This window comes from Chaetura pelagica, unplaced genomic scaffold (genome assembly GCF_000747805.2).
Source record: "Chaetura pelagica isolate M959 unplaced genomic scaffold, ChaPel_1.0 scaffold3, whole genome shotgun sequence".
Lineage (NCBI taxonomy): Eukaryota > Metazoa > Chordata > Aves > Apodiformes > Apodidae > Chaetura > Chaetura pelagica.
In genome coordinates this window covers 15,900,739-15,920,221 of record NW_009952974.1, presented here as the reverse complement: position 1 = coordinate 15,920,221, position 19,483 = coordinate 15,900,739, and the positions used below count along the sequence as shown (strand labels likewise).

The following is a 19,483-nucleotide window of genomic DNA, read 5'->3' as shown; positions in this document are numbered from 1 at the left end:
AGGACAGGTGGGAGGGAACTCAACCCACCTGTCACCAAGAGCCTGCCAGAAATCTCACTGGCTTTTTTTAATAACTCTGTTTTCTTGGGGATTGCAAGGAGACTGAAAGCTGAATTTATGTAATTTCTCCTCATTCCTGAAAGAAAATGAACCTCCCTGCTGCCTCCCTTTGCCTTCTCTTCTTTTCCCTTCTCTTCAGTGGTGTTTTCCCTGCCTCCAGCTCCTCTCCACTCACCTGGCCTCATCTCTCCTGAGTGTAATGTCTCAAACTAGATACAGTTCCAGATAAGCTGGGTAGATGTGCATGGGTTTCCTCTGCCTTACCAGCTGCTCTCCAGGTAAGGTGCAACCATGGTGAGTCCTAAATCCCTGTCATCTGGAAAGATGCCATTGCAAGGGGCAGTCCATGGACCTGCATCATGTCCAGGGTTCACCAGACGTGTTTATGTGCACTTTTTGCTGTGTGGGCAACACATGCAGTAAAGGTACACCTGGAGCTGAGAGAAGCACATCAAACATTTTAGGTTTCTTTTTCTGCTTCTGAGTGGTCATTAGATCCCCTGATTCAAATGTATCCTTAAAATTAGTTACTCTGTAGATTGCTCAGAGCCTGCTGATAATCTCTGGCTATTAAAGACCCATGAAATAGTATTTATTCACAGGTTGGGTGAGCACTGAAAAAAACTAAAAAAATCCTCCCACTGTTTCAAGAAAAATTAGCAGCTACACCAGATGAGAGTGTTTTAGACAACATCCTTCTGGACCATGTAGCTCACAGGAAAATAAATTCCTTTTCAGATCCATATGCTTGCTGGAGTATTTCCTGTGTTTTTCTGGTCACATTCACACACATAATTCATGTGAGTGTTCAGTCCTAGCTGTGGGCCTGAAAGGATGTGGTTGAAATCTTCAGGCTACTCATGTTCTTGTCCCCATGCCAAAGCTCTGGTGGATGTTTTTGGGAACTCTGTGTTCCTGCTAAACTGGGCAATGTCGCATCCCAAGGGGTGAAGGAAGGGAGAAATTATGGAGGGGAGAACCACATGGCCTTCTTTAGAAAATTTTTGCTTTTCAATAAATTCAGACTAATAGGCATCCACTTCAAAAGGGGAAAAGAAAATAATAAAAAGAAATCAGGCATTATCTCCACCACAAGAAATGCAACAGAAATCATCCCTAAGAATCAGGAGCAAGGTTTCTCTTAGCCTAACTGCACAAATAAGGACCATTGTTCAGAGGCAGAGATGTCACAAAACTAACATTCTGCTTGAACATTTTCTTGAGTCAGAGTGAAACCTGATGGTAGAAAGTACAATAACTAATGCAGAGCTACTGCCCCTGGAAGAGCAGCTTCCAGGCAAAAGCTGCTCTTCAGGAAACAAAGTTTTCAAACTGCCCAGCCCTGATCCCAGGAGAAGTGAGTTGGGTTCGTGGGAGCTTTCTGACAGGCTGTGAGCCTGCACCTACTTACACATGCTCCTAAAGAACAGCACAGCTGAAGGAGTTGCAGCTGGAAGGTCGTGGGATGATTTTGCTATACCAGTCACTGCTCAGTGCACAGTGGTGCCATTCATACTGGTCAAATTCACTATGAACCTTGGGTTTGCCATGTCTTTTGACAGCTTTTCCTTTTGGGGGTGGAGATTTTTGTAAATGGAATCTGAATTTGTAGAGAAGACATTAACAGACATACAGGAACTGTAGAAATATGCAGTTATATACAAATGGAGGTAAAGCTTTTCTTTTGAGGTTGAATTAAATGAGACATGACCCTGCATGGCATGGAGGCTTTTTAAAAAGTACTACTTAGAGAGGTACTTCTGTATTTAAACATTGCACCTATCTCTGTCTCCAGAAGACCCCAGTATAAACTGAGCGAGTTTCCCCCCCTGCATCCTCACATGCCAGAACCCCCAGCAGTGCCACAGGAGGATTGTGCTCTCCCCAGAGGGGCTGATTTGGGGTGCAGAGCCAAGGAGTGGTAAGGACCTGACAAATATACCTGCCCCCATTGTACCCACAACTGTGCTGCTCCTGTCCAGGAGCCCAGAAGATTTCAAAGACTGAACAGGAGCAGCATGTAATCCTAGGTCTTCATCAGGTCATCTTACTTGGGTTCAAATTCAGGAATTGAAATGCTTGAAATGAAACAAAGGGGCAATTATTATTTATTACAATAGGACTCGCTGGAGTCAGTGTCTGCCATGTGGCTTGGTTGTTATCCTCCAGCATAGAACATACAGCTAAAGCCAGGAAATAAAACTTAATGCCCTGCCAAATGACCAGCTTCATAAGAAACCTGCATCTTCTCCTATAAAAATATTTTTTCTTCAAAACCTGTTTCAATTCAGAGCACGACACTGCCAAAATCTTTGGAATTTCAGTATAAATACATCTTAAGATATAAAGTAAGCAGACTAACACATGTTGCCCTTCCTCAGCTTTCTAATTTATATTTTAAAACAAGTACTAAGTATCACACATTCTCTTTCTATCATATTTTATGGTGTTATCTCTTAAAAGATTGAGTTTTTAATGCCATTTGTTACTGCTTAGAAACAATAATACTATGATGTTTACACTGCTCTATATTTAGTACAATAATGTTTAATAGCACTATTTTCAAGTCATAAATGCTGCATCAGGAACATTTGTAAAATTGTCCTTCTATCATAAAAAAAAATAAATATATAGTCATACTCTTCAAAAGAGGCCAGCTTAGTATTCGTTGCATGAGAATTAGAAAGAGCCATCAGATATGCAGACTGCAAGCTGAACCAAATTAAGTCAGTGGACACACTCCCCTAAACTTTGGTCCATGTTGGACCATGTTATACCACACGTGGTAATTTAGGGACCGACACAAGCACCCAGAGCAATCTTTTTTTTTTTTTTCTCACACACTAGGTAATAGTGGCAGATGACAAGTTATAACACAAACATCCCAGTTTCGCTGTAGAGCAGATGTCAAGCTTAATCTCCACTGAAGCTCTCAGTGTCTCTCAAGGTACTGTGGTATTCATTGCAGCCAAGGCCAGAGCCGTTCTGAAGCAGAAGCCACCAGCTGCGTGAAATGAAACGTATTCAAAGCTGCCAGCAGTAAGAAATTAAATACAGGCTATGGTGGCAGCTGCCAACTTTTTGGGTAGCAGCAGAATGGTGGCAGCCAATTGAACTTGAGATGGCAGCAATCTAATGTAACCCATTCACCAAGTCAGTGATTCACTAATTAATTTAGCTCTTTTTTTTTTTTTTTTTTTTTTTTCTTTTTTAGATTTTATCTACTGTTATCATACTACTGTACAAGGCTCAGGAAGGAGAGAGTAGGGTAGAGAGAGAGGGAGAGAGAGAAATAGAGTCCAAGCACTGGAATCTAGCATCTTGGCAAAGAATGGTACCATAGCCAAGAAACTTGTTCAAGGCCATACTACATTAAGCAGCGTGGTTGCATCAAGGTTCAGGCTGTCTAATATGTAGGTAATAATGGTATATAAATGAAGGGACGAATAGTTTTGAAGCAAAAGCTGTACCTTTCTTTTGTGACTTGGTTAGGCAAAAGGGAAAAAAAAAATGCAAAGATACAAGACTGCAGCATAAATTTCCTTTTTCCAGTGCTTTGGGAGGTTCTGACAGCTGTGGGACTTTCACTCATGAACCTAAATGTGCTGATGGCACTTTGTCACATCACAACACATGAACAAACAAGAGCCATGTACATGAACCATGAGGCAGAGCTTTGCCTTCTGTTACCTGAGAACTAGCATATTGAGATACATCTTCCACCTAAAAGGAATGGATTGAAAAATGGGTGTCACCAGGCTAAAGAAAAGATGTTGCTCCAGGAAGGGATTAGAGGAGGACTTGGCCCCAGCCTCAGGAATTTCTTCATCTTTTGGACAGTGCTGGCTATTAGAGCAGTCCTAGCCATCTGCACAGTATTTATCACAGTCTTTTAGCCTATTGGAAAAGCAAGGAAGTCTGAAATACACATTCAGGACTGAAAAGACAGTTGAAAACCATCTCCTTCTCTTGTGTTGGCCTCTTGGCTCATATGCAGCACAATGACACTTAAAAAAAATGGTAGGTGTTTTGATATCATTGAAGAGATTGGGAAAACGCCATATACCCTGAGCCAAAGTGACACCTACTTAAGAAAGTCTGAATGAGCACCAGCTCAGTCTGTGAATTTTGACAAACCTGGGCTTGATATTCAGAAAACTATGTAAGATGTGCAATATTGTGGCTAATATTAATTTCATAAAAATTACATTTAAGCAAGTGTATGAACCAGAAATCACCGAAAGACATAATGTTTTTCTTTGTAGTATGCTTCTTTTTCTTACGCTGATGTGTTTAGTTAAGGCTAGAAACTCTTCACAGTTTGCCACATAAGAAGGCAGACTATAACATGATACAAGTTTCTTAGTCACTGCTTAAGACTTACAAAATTCATTCCTCCGCCACTTGAAGCAAATTTAGCCTGAGATTTTTGTTCCACAATGATTCTCATGGGCTCCAAACTCACTGCTTACCACACAAAAAATAATCCTTTACATCTCCAGACTCTCTCTGTGTTCCTTGTTAACTTTCAGTCACAAAGTAATGAGATGCATCAGACAGCATCAAGCTGGCCTAAGGGGTTACAAATTTGGATGAGGGCCACATACTGTACTAATTGCTTCTAATAAATTACGTATTTCAGGAGGGACATCATGATTTTAATCATTTATTCTGCATGTTGTTTCCTTTGGAGAGAAGAACAAGCAGGCACTAAACAAGCCAAGCATCTGAAAATCATGGCAGAAGCTAGAAAGAGCTCATTTAATATCAACCATTATTGTAAATACTAGAATTATGCATGTATCAAATCCCTGGGTTTGAACACTTTGGGAACAGCCAGTGAGTCCTGGTTGTTTTAATGCATTAAACTAAAAGGATGTCTTTGAACAGTCCTTAGATTTATAACAACTCAGATGTAATCCCATTTCAAATGTAGCTGGAGCCTAGCTCAAGAAGAAGTCTTTGTTTCTATGTGAAGAAAAATACATTAAGAGGGTAATTTAAAGGCTGTATTTCCCAAAGGCTGAGAGGGAAAACAGTCAAACATACCTTTTAACTCTGTGGGGAAAGACTTAATTATGATTTGTTGGCAGCTCATTGCAAAGGTTGCCCAGTAAACACAGAAAACTGCAAGAACGTCTTTAAAGCATGGTGAAATTATTGGAATCTTGATGCTGATCTAAATAGCCTCCTGCAGGGTGAACTAGGATGAGCGGAAGTTTCCTAGTTCCCTGACCTCTAGCACACCCACACTGGTAGACTCACTGTTAAAGACATCCTCAAACCACTCAGGATTATGCACTTCCTTTACAGGGGGAGACCTTGATAGTATTTAAATAGCTGTTGGTATTAATAGCACTAGCTGGTGGATAATGTGGCGACTTGGGAGCTCTAGGGAGCAAGGCAGGTTTGGGAACAGCTCCTGCTCTCTGCTGTTTGTCTTTGTAAACCTTGTTTCCTGACATTTCAATCTGTGTTTCCTTTCAAGGATGAGCTGAGACAAAATGTGACTATCTAGGTAAAAGGAAACCTACCTCTGTAGAAAGTTTATCTTGGGATGGAAAGTTGCAGTTTTAGCTCTGAGACTCATATGTGCTCTTTTGATTTCCATGTGGTAATGAGATGCCAAAGTACCGCTACCTTGGATAAGTGAAATGTGCATCTGCCTTGGCAGGTTAAGCTGCCTTCTACCTGATCTGTCAATACCTGGGAGAGTTATCATCCCATTTTAGAGTTCTCTGGTGAGTGTGAGGCAAAAAGTTGGAGAATCCAGCAAGAATTCCAGGGGCTTCTCTAATCCTCTGACCAGAATCATCAAGGTATCTCTAAAGATGCTCTTTGTGGATGGATGGACAGACAAATGGATACTGGTGCCAAAACAGCTGGATGTCTACTTTGATATAGCGGAAAAGGATCAAATGATTCTTCTTGGTTCTGTTGTACAGAAGAAGAAGCAGATTAGTAAATAGGAGATAGGCCTTACAGAATGAGAATTGCCTGGGAAACACTGCCCTAAGTAAAAGTGGTGACTCTTCAATTTGAGAAACCTTCCTCATGTTTTTATGGTGTTTTCATAGGGAGTTTCAAGCCAACCTTAGCACATGAAGAAGAGCTTGAAATTAAAGAAACTGATGTAGATTCAAGATTAGCATATTAGACCATTGGAAGTTACAAGAGGATGAGAGAATTGCAAGTTCAGACATGAAAGCCCAAGAGTAATAGAAGAAAACAGCAAAGAAAAAAAGAAAAGGGGAGGGGGGGAGAAAGTGGGAAATCCTCGGCTAAGACTGCTGCTATGCCAAGGAAAAAATGTGACAAGAGGTAAATCACAGCATACAGAAAATATGATGGATTGATTTGGTGCAAGTTTCAGATACTGACTTCTGCCAACATTGCATGCTGCATAAGAGCATGGAGTTAACAAACACCAGCGCAGCAGGTTTAGGAGAAATACCTTTGAAAGCAAAATGGAAAACTTTGACATCCATTAGGCTTGGTAATATAATATTAACAAGAACACTGCACTGAAGAGTTATCTGGTTTGCTGTCTGATTTGCTCTCCAGATTACCGCTTAAATCAATAGTGCTCACATTGATTTTTCCAGCACACTGTATTCCAGTAAAAAGAACAATGGTCTGAGATGAGTCAGCTATTTGGTTCATCTGTAGGAATTCTGGTGCAGTTCTGTTCAGGAAAATAAAAGCAGGAGCCAAAGTACACACAAATATTTAGAAATAAGATCCTGCCTGTTGCACCACGGTATGACACTGGCTCTGCAGCCCCATGGGCTTGCTACAGCTTGCTGCTGCAGCTATAGACCTGCCTCCAGCTGGAGAAAGCCCTTCGAAGGGTGGAACCAAAATACTCAGGAGTGATCTTAGACAGATTGTAACATTGTCTTTCAGCTGAGGTGACTGCTATGGCCCAGGGTAAAAATATGCCCACATTTAACTAAGAAGCTGATTTCCATATATATGCCATGACTTGTAGAACATCAGCAATACTGCATTTTCATTTCTTTCAGATATTTTAATGTATTTGCATATTTCATGGAACATGTACTACAGTCCAGGTACTGTAACTAATTGTCACTATTGCCTGATGTTGCCTTTGCTCTTTTAACTATGTTAAAAGCCTCCTACTTTGTTTGTAATCACAACATGCAGATTCATTTACACTTGCTTTCTCTCTCTTGCTTAGCCATGAACTCATGAAACCAGCAACTCTTCTCTCACACACTGATAACCATTTCAAGGATTTGCAAGAAGCACAGCAAAAATGTTTTCAGTTCAAAGAAGAGATAATAATCTCAAGACCTACTTGGAGATTTGGAGTTAGGCTGAAGCATGACTCTCTCCACTTCTCTTGACCACCTCTCTGCTGCTCATGCCATGGCCCCTCCTTCCTCCCACAGCTCTCGGCATGCAGATGCTGTCTTGGCTTTCAGGCTCTGCACTCACCTGCAAGCTTGGCTTGTTCCTGGGAACTTTGGATTAACAGCAGCTAAAAACTACTGAGAAATGTAATATCTGAAAAGGTCTGACACTCTTTTTTACTCCAAGTTCTGTTTTATGGAGATGTAGTATCTCCATTTTTGAAACTAAGATACTGGACTACAGTCTATCCCACCTGCTGATAATAACAGTCCCGGAGAAAACAGAGCAGCCAAGGGGTATAAAGAAGGGAGGTTCAGCATGCAGAATCTCCTTCTTTACAGTATATTGAAGACCATATTTCGACTATATTGGAGGATAAACATATGCAAAGCTGTGGCAATAGTGTGTAATTACTAAGCCTGATATTCTGAAAATCCCAATGTACGTTGCTATTTTCAACTGCTACAAAACTAGAATAAATTCAAAAACTCTGTATTTCTCTGGAATGCTTTCATAACATTGTGTATTTCACATTGCTACATATTTGCCACCTACCTCTTAGTCTAAACGAAATAACATTCATGTTTTCATAACAATGAAGGGGAAGGAACAGCCAATTTTCTATGTAAAGTAAAATTTTTAAATAAGAAGGGTAGCTTTTGTGGCAGTTTAGGGTGTATAGTATTGAGATGCACTTTGTGCTTTGCTTTGTTCTGTTTACAATGTATTTCAGGTTAGTTGTGAGCTACCTTGAATGACTTACTTTCCTGCTGTTCCCTAGGATGCAGTTGATGTAGAAGCTAACTATGCTAGGTACCCAGCAGTGTATTAGAGGTAACTCTGAGCAGGCTGCTGGTTCTATTTAAGTACCTGTTTCACCGAGCACTTCATGCACATGGTATTTAATTTTAGCTTGCACAGCAAAATAATACAGCCATGCTATCACTAGGTATTTTTACTACCCATGCAAAGCTTCTTCCTTCCACAAATTATTATGATTGACTATAGTAAGATTTTTTTTTCCAATATCAAGTACACACACTTTAGCCCATTTTGACAAACAGATAGCAAGTTTCGTGTGGCACCTGAGTGCCAGAGAACTGAAGCTGCCACATGAGATATATATAACTGGCTGATAGGGTATTGATAGCTGCTGTCTTTCACACAACAAAGTAGATACCCCACCTTTTTTGCAAAGTAATAAATTGTGTTAAGCATAAGGAATAGAAACTGAGAATATTTGTTACCTATCAAGAGATACCTGGCACTATATCCTCTGCTCTGCGGTCTGAAAATAATCCTGTACTGTCAAGTGTCAGTCTGAAGTGCTGGTGAAACATTCTAGATCTTGCATCACTGCAAGCACCATCAAGCCAAATTCTGTTCAGAGTGATTTGGGAAACAAGGCCTAAATGTAGCTGCTTTGATCCTAGCTAATATTCCTACTGCTTTTAGGCTCGTTCCTGAAAAGCACATAAGCCCTTCAAAAATTTACTGAGATTTCTCATTTCCCTTCATCTTCACAAGAAAGGCTTCACACTTCATATGATCAGATACCAAGCCCTTAATTTTGGCTGGAAAGGGAGGCAGTATGTACAGGAGTGGTGTAAATGAGAAACAGAGCTGTGTAGGGCCAGCACTGCTAAAGCATATGTATTAAAGGACTTATCTTCAGTGCTTGAGGTGGACTTATCTGTTATCTCAAACTAATGAAAATATTGAGGTTTGCAAAAAGGCAGCTTTTATAAGAATAATAAATTTGCCACTGCTGCAAGATCCTGTGGTGAGGATACCAGATAGATGGTCAATGCCAGAGAGTCACTTTAAAGTGTGAAAGAAGAGATGGCAAAGTGTGACCCCGTCCAGCTGTGCAGCTGGTGGGCAGAGAGCCATTGCTCCTGCCCAATGTCTCCTCGGCGAAAGAAGTCACAGAGGCAGGGCGCAGGGGGAGCCCTGCCCCGGAGACAGTACCTGCACAGTACCTTTGAGGGCGGGTGGGGTGAAGACGCTCTGCTTCCTTTGCTTGGGAGAGGCGCTCTGGGACTGGGGAGGCACAAAACAGAGAGAAGCAGTAAGAGACAAGCATGGGGAGACTGTTCTATTCATAGCAGCTCTGAGTCTTGCCCCACAGCTGCTTTCAGAGGGTGCACACACCAATCTGAGAAATTTCTAAGAAAATTATGTTGTATAAATCTGATGCCAGCTCCTGAGCTTTCATGAATACAGGGAAAACTAAGACTAGATAGACAAAATATGTGTGTCATGGGCAAAGATTATGGTTCCCAGGCAAAACAGACCAAGTGCTACTGAAGATTACCCTTCCATTTAAGAAAACATTGTTAAGCATAAAACTAAGCCAGCCTATGCTTTTAACAGTCTATGTAACTGATTCTTGTAAGGTGAATAAATGTTTACATATATTAAAATATTTCCAAGAATTACATTAACCAATATCAATTTTTCAATTGAAACAATACTCAGATTCAGTATTTCAATTAAGTACAGTGTATTGAATGATTATATATAAGTACGGTAGTACTGAAATTATCAATATATACATTTTTAATAAAAATGCAGAGCCTGCTGCACTTTTTCAATGAGTTCTATTACTTCTGAAATAATAATTTCAGTAACTAATCACTCAGCTGGGCTTGATTTAGCGATATATTTAGATACAGTTAAACTTTTCATAGCTCTAAAATCACATCTATGCACAAAAGAGAAATTATTCCAAAATAATGGCAGTAAAATTACACACAAATATTAGTATAATTATACCAAGGTATAGTTAGTAACAACTAACTGGAACACATTCTGGTGCTAAAGCAGAACAACTTCTGCAAAATGAAAGCAGTTAAATTGGTTTCCACATTACATCAACATGAATTATGTCCAGAATAATAAAACTACGTAAGGTCACACACAACTTTTGGAGATATAAGCACCATCTCACATTCCTAAGACAAATGTTAGAAAAATGCCGTGTGTGGGCAAGCTTCTGGTCATAACAATGTTACTTTTTTCCAAATACTTTCTAAAAATTCCTTTGTCCCTGAGTACTTTGACTGGTTTATAGTATGTGAATTTTAATCAGATCTATTTCTTCAAGGAACATTTGATATAGCTCTTAAGAAAACCACTTTCACACAAGTATGGCCAATCCTATTACCTTCCTTTATCACAATGGTGGAATGATAACATTTATAAATAAAATATTGTCTTCTTTTGAAAGAGAAAGCCATTTATAAACACTGTGGGATAGGTTGTTGAACCTCACCCCAGGAAATCTTTGTAAGTCTGTATTTGAGTCCAAATCTGAACCAATCAATACCTCCTACTGCTATTTTAAGTGCAGCCTACTTCTCTGAGCAATGGGTGAAGGAGAAAGAGATCAGGGAATTGCAGGAGCATAAGGGGAGGATGGAAAACAAGATCAGAGGATCTGATTTTTAACTCTTCTGCAAACAACATTAATGTGCTGCCTGCTGTGGGCTTGGCAAATGGTGAGGGAACAGGAGTTTGCAATGCTTTTGTAGAGCAGTAGTGATCTGCAGACCCAAAGCAATGCTGTGTGAGATGACCTGATGTGGTCATCTTGGGTCAGATTTGCTATGATTTGCCAGGTCATGGCAGCAAGGCGGAGGGGAAACCTGCCTTTCCCAGTTCCCTGCAACAGGAAGGAGAAAGAGATCAGGGAATTGCAGGAGCATAAGGGGAGGATGGAAAACAAGATCAGAGGATCTGATTTTTAACTCTTCTGCAAACAACATTAATGTGCTGCCTGCTGTGGGCTTGGCAAATGGTGAGGGAACAGGAGTTTGCAATGCTTTTGTAGAGCAGTAGTGATCTGCAGACCCAAAGCAATGCTGTGTGAGATGACCTGATGTGGTCATCTTGGGTCAGATTTGCTATGATTTGCCAGGTCATGGCAGCAAGGCGGAGGGGAAACCTGCCTTTCCCAGTTCCCTGCAACAGGAGGAAGGTAGAGTTGGCAGAGCTGAGATGCAACACAGCTTTACACAGCTCTGAAAGTGACAGGCCTTAAAAGGCTGTGTTACTGAACATGGCCAGACAATGTAAAAAAACCATTAATTAGGATTAACCAGTGACTTTCAAAGAGGTTATATCAATATTTTAACTAAAAAAAAACAGTTTAAAAAGATCTTTCACTTACCTCTGCCTGTGAGATGTTTGTTCTCTTCTCATCTTTCTCTGGTATAGGAAAAGATACAGAAAGAGAACAGTTAGTAAAAAAGCACCTCTCAGCCATTGCAGCTCTGCCCTGAACTGTACAGCACTATTGTAAATAAGAAATCACCCTTTTGACTTGCAGAGTTTTTGTCTCTTTTGTGTGTCTCAGAAAACTGGAGGCCCTATGACTCCCAATATTTGTCTGTGAATTACCAGCAGGTGATGGATTGCCTTTAGCAGGAGGTCCTTTGGCCAAGCTCACAGCAGGACTCTGTGCTCAGTGGTGGCAGTCGGGATATGTGGCTGCTTTACCCAGGGACTGCACTTCCTTCTATGCTCAGAAAACGCTTCATTGCCTAATAGTGTGCAGCAAACTCACTAAGGGTTCTACTGCACTCAAATAATTATCAATATGGGCACCACCTCAGTTAAGTTATTAACATACCAATACTGGTACTGAGGAGCATCTGGCAGTAATATGTGAAATTAGCAAACCAAAGTTTAACAAAGTCTAATCTTTAATCTTAAAAGTTTCATTACATGTCTGGTTTATTGCCTGAAATAACTGGAATAGTTCCTGGTGGTGCTTGGTTTTGTTGCCTTCTTTTGCTATAGGCATGACAGAAACTATCAATACTAGAGAATTCTAGTAGAACAAGCATCTCTGAAAAACTGTCTGAACACCTAAGCTAAGTTGTATGAAGCAGAGGAGTGTCAAGGATCTTCCTAATCATTGTCCTTAACCAGTTTGTGCATTAGATTAAATTATTTTTCTATTGTTCTCCTGATGCTGTTACTGGTCAGAAAGTGGCTGTGTTCTGCTGATGATTTCCCAAATATTTGATGAAGATCACAGGAACTTTGATGCATGGTACTAAAATAAAACACCATTAAGAACAGAGACATCAATTTGTCACTGTACCAGTGCCCCTTATAAAATTTTCCACTTGAAGATACCACTGCAATTTCCACTGAAGCATGGCAGGTCTGTAAATGTAGGTCTAAGGGAAGAATTAGGTCTACATAATGTCATTTCTCTAGCTTACTCTAGATACTGGCTCTTGTGGTGTGCTGTGTGTGAGGGGAAGAGCCAGTCCAGGCAGACTGATTGCATATTCTGCTGTATTCTTTACCATTGTATCTGTGCATCTTATAAACATTAACTGACTTACTGCAATTTTAAATGTGCATATTTTCCATTACCTTTGTATGAAAGATATTTATATTTACACTCAAGGTTAAAAAAGGGTGGTTGAAAACTGTGCTGATTACTAAAGCATGGTCCCACAGATACAGAATTACACAGGATAATCACGAGGCCAGTTCCTGTCATTGACATTTGCAGGATCTTTGGTAAAGTGACTAATATCTTCCTTGACTTCAGGATCCTGAATTTAGTTTGGAGGTTGAAATTTTAATAAATCAGGAACTTTCAGGAGAGAACAATGAAAAGTAAGTTATCTCCCATTCTTTCCTGAAACTCTAAACTTGTCCAGATTAAAAATATGTTTTGTAAACCCAAGATGAGGCTTGCCTAAGGAGCAAAAACTGCAATCAGCAGCTTTGTTGGGTTTCAGGTCTTGTTCCTAAGCACGTGCACAACTCCAAACCCTTGGGTTTCCACTTCTAGAGTTTTTAGTGGGGTGTTATTAAACCTACCAGAACTGGAAAACTTCCAGACTTTCACCAGCAGCCCTTATATGAGAGGCAACTTTGGGAACAATAGCTGGTTCTGTATGAAGCTAGAGAACGCATTCATATCCATTCATATTGCAGAGCAAATAGTGCCAATGAATAGAATCCAACAACATGGAAATGTAATAATTACTTAGAAAAAAATGACACAGACATTTTCAAATCCAGAAAACAGAGGTCAGAAATGAACCTAATGGAGCAAAAGAGACGGACTTGAGAACATAAAGTATTTCAAGTGAGCTGTGAGATGAACGGAAAGGCAGAGCTAGTTGGAGATGCAGTTTGATCAATGAGACATTTTCACATACATTCATTTTTGAGGACAGAAAGATCACTGCATGCTTATTTTTAATAGCTATTTTGACAGAAAAGACTCAATAGAGAGTATAGATTTTTAAGGAGACAAAGGAAGGGAACAGTGGAAGCTGGGACCACTGAGTGCCATAGGCTGAGGCAGAGAGTAGAAAATAAGCATTATTTCTATAGAAGAGGAGGGAAAAAAAAGCAAGGGATACACAGAAGGAACAGAGGGAAGATAGAAGTGCTTGTGTGCAGCTGAGGTAGTACTGAGAGACTGGGACAGTGGAGTTATAGCAGAATTAAAAGGGAAAATTCAGTGATGTCAGAGAGCAGAGCTGGAGTGCAGAGTGGGCTGGAGCTCAGTCAAGAGCTCTTTGCCTGGGGAAACACTTAGAACCATATTGGTCTAAGAGAGGATAACTGTGTGAACATTTTTCCTTGAAAATATAGCATATTTCCAGTGTAACTTATAGTGCTTTGAAAGCAGTCTAAGTAAATTCATGAAAGTGTGTTCTTGAAACAGACTTAATAAGAAAGCATCTCTGAGAAAGTAAATGCATGTAGGAACTGATGCTCTCACTACAACAGGTCAGTTCTGGCACCAAGAGATTTCATGTAGAAAATCTCTGAGACAATAAAATTTATTATGAGAATGGAAGATACAAGGTAAGAAAGAACACAATCTGTTAGCTGCTGCAAATCAGACATATCCACCTACAGAAGTCAAACAAGCCACATATCTCCCACCTTTTCATCCTTCTCAAATCCATTTACAATTCACAGAAGAAAAATTAAATCCCTGGGTTTTTAATATCGTTTAGTTCCCATAGAACTACTGTGCAGTCAGGATTCTGCCCACAAAAAAATCACAGTGACACAGAATTAGAGTTTTCCTTATAATGTTTATAACTAAGCAATTATATAACGGAGAACGTGAATTCAAGTGATCAGCTATTTCTCTTTTATATGAAACATAAGAAAAGCTCTCAGCAGATAATTTGTCCCTACAGGATTGCTCTCTTTTGGGGGCTGGGAAGGTAGGAGACTTTTAAATGATGCTCCATTTTCCTCCCTCACAGAGAGTAACTTTTTGCCCACAGAAAAAATACAGCTGTATTATATTCCCAATCTGAACATATGTAATTCTTCCAGTTTATTCTTGGCTGCTCTAATTAGTTAAGAGGAATCTAATTACTCAAGTAATTTCTTGGACAGTTTTTGGTTTAAAATTATATAATAGAAATCACATGAAGAGCTGAGAACAGATTTGCACATACCCAAGTCACTGGGAAATCTAGGTACGTACAAATAAGTTTGGCACTTTGTTTAGAAGTTTTTTTACACCTGTGCTGAGGAAAAAGCAGTGGAGGACTTTCTCCTGCACCAGGTAAATAATATCTGAGGCAAATGTATCCCTTCCCTTAGACTGCAGTAGCACCTGGCAAAATAAACAGGGTTTCAGGCTTCAGTCAGTGTTCTCACGAAGATAAAAGGTCCAGTATATCAAGGAAAGTTTCCGTCTAAAGAATATTTCCATCAGTCCAGATATGTACACAGACTTTCTGGAATGAAGGCTTGTTTCTGTAAGGAGAGACACTTCTGAAAGTCCATCTACCTGCATAGAGCCCATTTCAGCATTACAGCTCTAAGCTTCAGTCTTCAACCAGGGCAAAATCTCACCCATTTGTGGCAAGATTTGGCAGGGATATATTGCTGAAATATGGAGGGAGAAACATCAAGGGATTTGTCTCCCCAATGGTTTTGTAAGCAGAGCATTGTTTAATGTTTATTAGCACATCCACCCAGGCAAGTTGATGTAATAATCTGAGCTGCCCCAAAGGCGTAATTATATGAGGTCAGAAATGAACCAAGTGGAAGGATGCCGGATATAGCCAGGATGGCAACCACCTGACAGTGCTGATCACTTTTTCTGTGAACCTCCACTGTTGTGCAAACTGCATCACCAGACTGGGGGAAGCCTTATGGTCATTTTAGAGTAAGATCAAAAATAATCTGCCTCTCTTCTCCCACTGGATAATGTTAATGCACTTGGAGCAGCTATGCAGGGCAAGAGGTGACCTATTTTAAAAGAATTGTCCTGTGATATCACCCATGGGCTCTGCAGTGGAGTCATCCAGCTTATCTCATCCAGCTAAGTACCCTGCTTCCTTTCCCTTGGCAAGAGCACATAAAAGCCTTTTCTGTAGGATTTCAGTCAGGCACTGGAGGAACAGAGCAGGTCAGAGAGGCCAGCTTTTGCACAAAGTAAACCCAGGCAGAGACTGGTAAAATTATTGGAGAAAACCTCATGTAGAGAGAGAGCAGAATTTCCCTTGGGAAAACAAAGCAGAGGAGTTTCAGATACAAATCATAAGAGGATGACAGGGCTTTGGATTTGGTAAGTTTTTGTCATTGTGTCTAAATTTTCCCATAAAAAAATAAATGCAATAGTTTTTAATTGCTCAGATAGTAGAACTAGACCATGAGCTGCATGCCTGTAACAGTTTTTATTTAAAGAATGGTTTTAAGAAGAATGGTTTGAATCTGAGAGAAATGAGCCTGAAGAGACACTTTAAGGGCACAAAGTCACTATCAGTCTAAAGCTTTCTTAGAATCCTGCCTTCCACCTGTATAAATAGTGCCACTGGAGAGAGCAAAGTTTATGAACAGAAGCATAAATCCAGCCCTTCATATGCCAAGTTAGTGTAGGACAGCTCAAATTAGAGGTGATCTTACTGCTATGAAATGGTTCACCCAGTTTAATTTAATTAATTTTGATTAAATGTCTCCATGGCCAAACGGTACCATGTCCATGAGCAAAGCTTTCTCAAAAAATATGAAAGAAATGGAGCAATTGCTGACTATTGATCAATATGCTCAATTACAACATACAGTTAGAAAAGGAAACTAATTTTCTTGGCTTTGGCTTCACCTAGCCATCTCCTGTGATGAGGAGGAGGGTGGCGCTCTGCTCCTACTGAAGGGCTGAGGGATGCTTGTGTGCTTGGACAGTGGGTGGCTGAGCCCTGCTCCTGGTTTACTGTGCTAATTGGACAACAAGTCAGACCACTTCTTTCAAAAACTTACCTTTAAATGGCACAGACCCACACAATTTTAGGAACTAGGAAAAGAAACATAATTTTCCAAATAATTCTTCATCCTACTGACACTTAGTGGCAGACAAACCTGACATTTTCTGAAAGTGTTGTTTCAGTAATTTCACATCTCTGTTTCTTTGTCAGTAAAATATGGCTATTTTTAAATCTAGCAGCTCGCCTCATTGGCATTTCACCACAATCAGTTGTATTTGTAAAAAAAGCTCATTGGAATCTGATTTAGAAATTGACTGGTGTAATGATGTTTTTGTTTCTTTTCTGCTATCAAAACTACTTCTCCTTTCCTCTAGAATACAAAGTAAAAAAACATATCATGCTCTGCTTTTGCCAGAGTTCTAGCTTTACATTGCCGGATCAGTTGGCATCTCACCACTTTTCACTAAACCGAGGTAAGAAAAGTAAGTAACTCCAAAAAGGCAAACGTAAAAATATTTATGTAGTTAATTGTTTGACATTTGCTTATTGGTTTCTATTTGCCTGTATCTATCAATGAAAACTTGACTGTCAGCATAAATGTAATTATATTTGATTACCCCAAAAAATCCTGGTAAGCCCTCCTAGCATGAGTGTATGTTTCTGAAAATCTTCACATTGTAAAAGCTCCTCATTAAACTGCAGTATCCAGCTGCTACAGTAAATGTAGCTGGAGGGCTCGCTCCTCAGTCAAGTCCTGACACCAGAGTGCATACATTGCAATTCTGCTGCATCTCACATGCTAACCAGCAACTAAATTATTGTTTGGCCCTTCAGGGAACACTAAGATTTGTATAGGAAATATTATTAAAAACATTGGGGAATTTTCCATATGCACAAGCATTTACATGCTTACTGTGTAAGGCATTTTCAGTTAAGGTATGTAGCATGGGAAAGCTTCTGCACTACCCTGACAGCACCAGCACCAAGAGACCTCTCCTCACTCTGGGTCAGAGGAGGCCATGGGGTAGCTTTTCTCAACTCACTCCAGCCCTTGGTAGTCCACTTAAATGCCACAGGCCAGATGCATCAGCTGTTTCGACATTTACAAGTGTATTTTCAATTAAATTATATTTATATTTACATAGCTCTGTACTTCCCACCTTCAATATTCAAGTAGCCACATATTAGCATGGTGAGCAGAGACAGCAATCTGCTTTGTTAAACCAAATCCTTCCTACAGGTACTCAAAGTCAACCTCTAAACATAAAGAGAGAGACCATCCTTTTCCTCAAAACATGAGAGTGTCTGATAGAAACAGCATCTGTATCTCTGAACATCATACAGACAGTGTCCAAGGACCCACTCTCAGCTGCACAGCTGAAATATGAAATATTTCATGGAATATGAAATAAAGCCACCTTTTATAAATTACACAGATCAAAATTCCTTTAAAACACACATTCTGAGACCATAATCTAGTTTGAAAGAAACTGGAGACATTGCAAACCTCAAATGTGAAGCTAAATGTATTTGTTTACATCACACAAATCTCAGAAGGGAACCATAGTGCCTGATTCACCATCATTCCAGTTGTATGCCAGACTCATGGAAATTAGTCGAGTTTCACTGGCATTAAACCAGAATATAACAGTGATGAATCAGATCTGAAGCCTTACCACAGAGCAACAGTTATTAGAAACACAAAAAATCATCCCTCTCAAACATTTTGCTTTCAACTTTTCAATCTCCCTATGATATCTGTTAAATATAAGCATCAAACAAATTCTAAAAAAGTCCCACAAATCAAATACTGTTTCTCAAAATATGCAGCTGAAGGGAATAAAAATTAAATAATTTTCTCCCTTCTTGTTAATAAAGACCGAGTTGCTCTGTCTGCCTTCTTGGAGTAACACCAGACTCTGCTGTCTTCAGCAGCTGCCAGCTCTGTTAGGCTCTGTCTGATACTGTTTCTGGCTTAGAATGACAGACCACAAAACTGGCTTCGTGAAAACACCTGCCATGAAAAAATTCCTTCCATGCAGGAATTTATTTTCCTCACAGCACAAGAGGCCCTGTTCTGTAGCTCTGCTCTGTGCGAGGGTCAGGTGAGCCAGGAACACGGAGCAGAGCTCTGAAGTCCCTCACCCATCGCACGAGGCAATTACAGGCCTGGCAGGTCTTTCCAGAGAAAGTAATTAACCCATGGAGAAATGCACTTGAAACAAACATTCTGTTTGTGTAAACAATGTAAAGATTGACTTTAAATCACAATATAAACCATACCAGGCTTGACTTTGTTTCCTTCTAGTCACTTTCAAAGCAGCACAAACTTCTCTTTCTGAATGAAACTGACGTGGGTTTCCCAGAGAAACTGAACAGGAGGAACCAGGAGGATGTAGGTGAAAGGCTTTTTTTTTTTCTGTCTCTCAGGTAAGGCATTTTCTGGACCCACATGAATCTCTCATTAAACTACCAGGAATAACTCCAAGACAAACTCCATATAACTTGCAGCTGACCAGCGTGGGCTTCAGGCATCAGAGCCAGGAGGAACCTCGGGCTGGACCACAGGGCGTCACTGCGGGCAGGCCAGGCCCAGGCCTGTCCCGGGGCTGCTTCCGAGCTCCCTCAAACCACCCCCTTCCAAAAGCATGTCCTTGGGTTCCCAGCACAGCCCTGCTCTCCCTTCCCAGCACAACAAAGCCAAGCTGAATGCCAAACCTGCAGGTTCCTGCTGCAGCCCACGCTCGTGGCGGAGCTGCCTCAGGCTGGGCCGGCGCCAGGGAAATGGCAGGAGGGGGCACATCCCCGGGCTGCGGCCGGCGGCCGCC

At 40.4% G+C, this 19,483-nt stretch overlaps 1 protein-coding gene across 1 annotated transcript in view; it reads right to left on the bottom strand.

Moving 5' to 3' along the window:
* PPP1R1C (protein phosphatase 1, regulatory (inhibitor) subunit 1C) overlaps positions 1-19,483 on the bottom strand; it is a 47,762-nt gene that overhangs the window by 14,599 nt on the left and 13,680 nt on the right. The window contains exons 3-4 of the mRNA XM_009996192.1: positions 11,612-11,649; positions 9,420-9,480 (exon numbers count right to left, since the gene is read on the bottom strand). Of these exons, the coding sequence (XP_009994494.1) occupies positions 9,420-9,480; positions 11,612-11,649 (99 nt within the window). The remainder of the gene's footprint in view (positions 1-9,419; positions 9,481-11,611; positions 11,650-19,483) is intronic.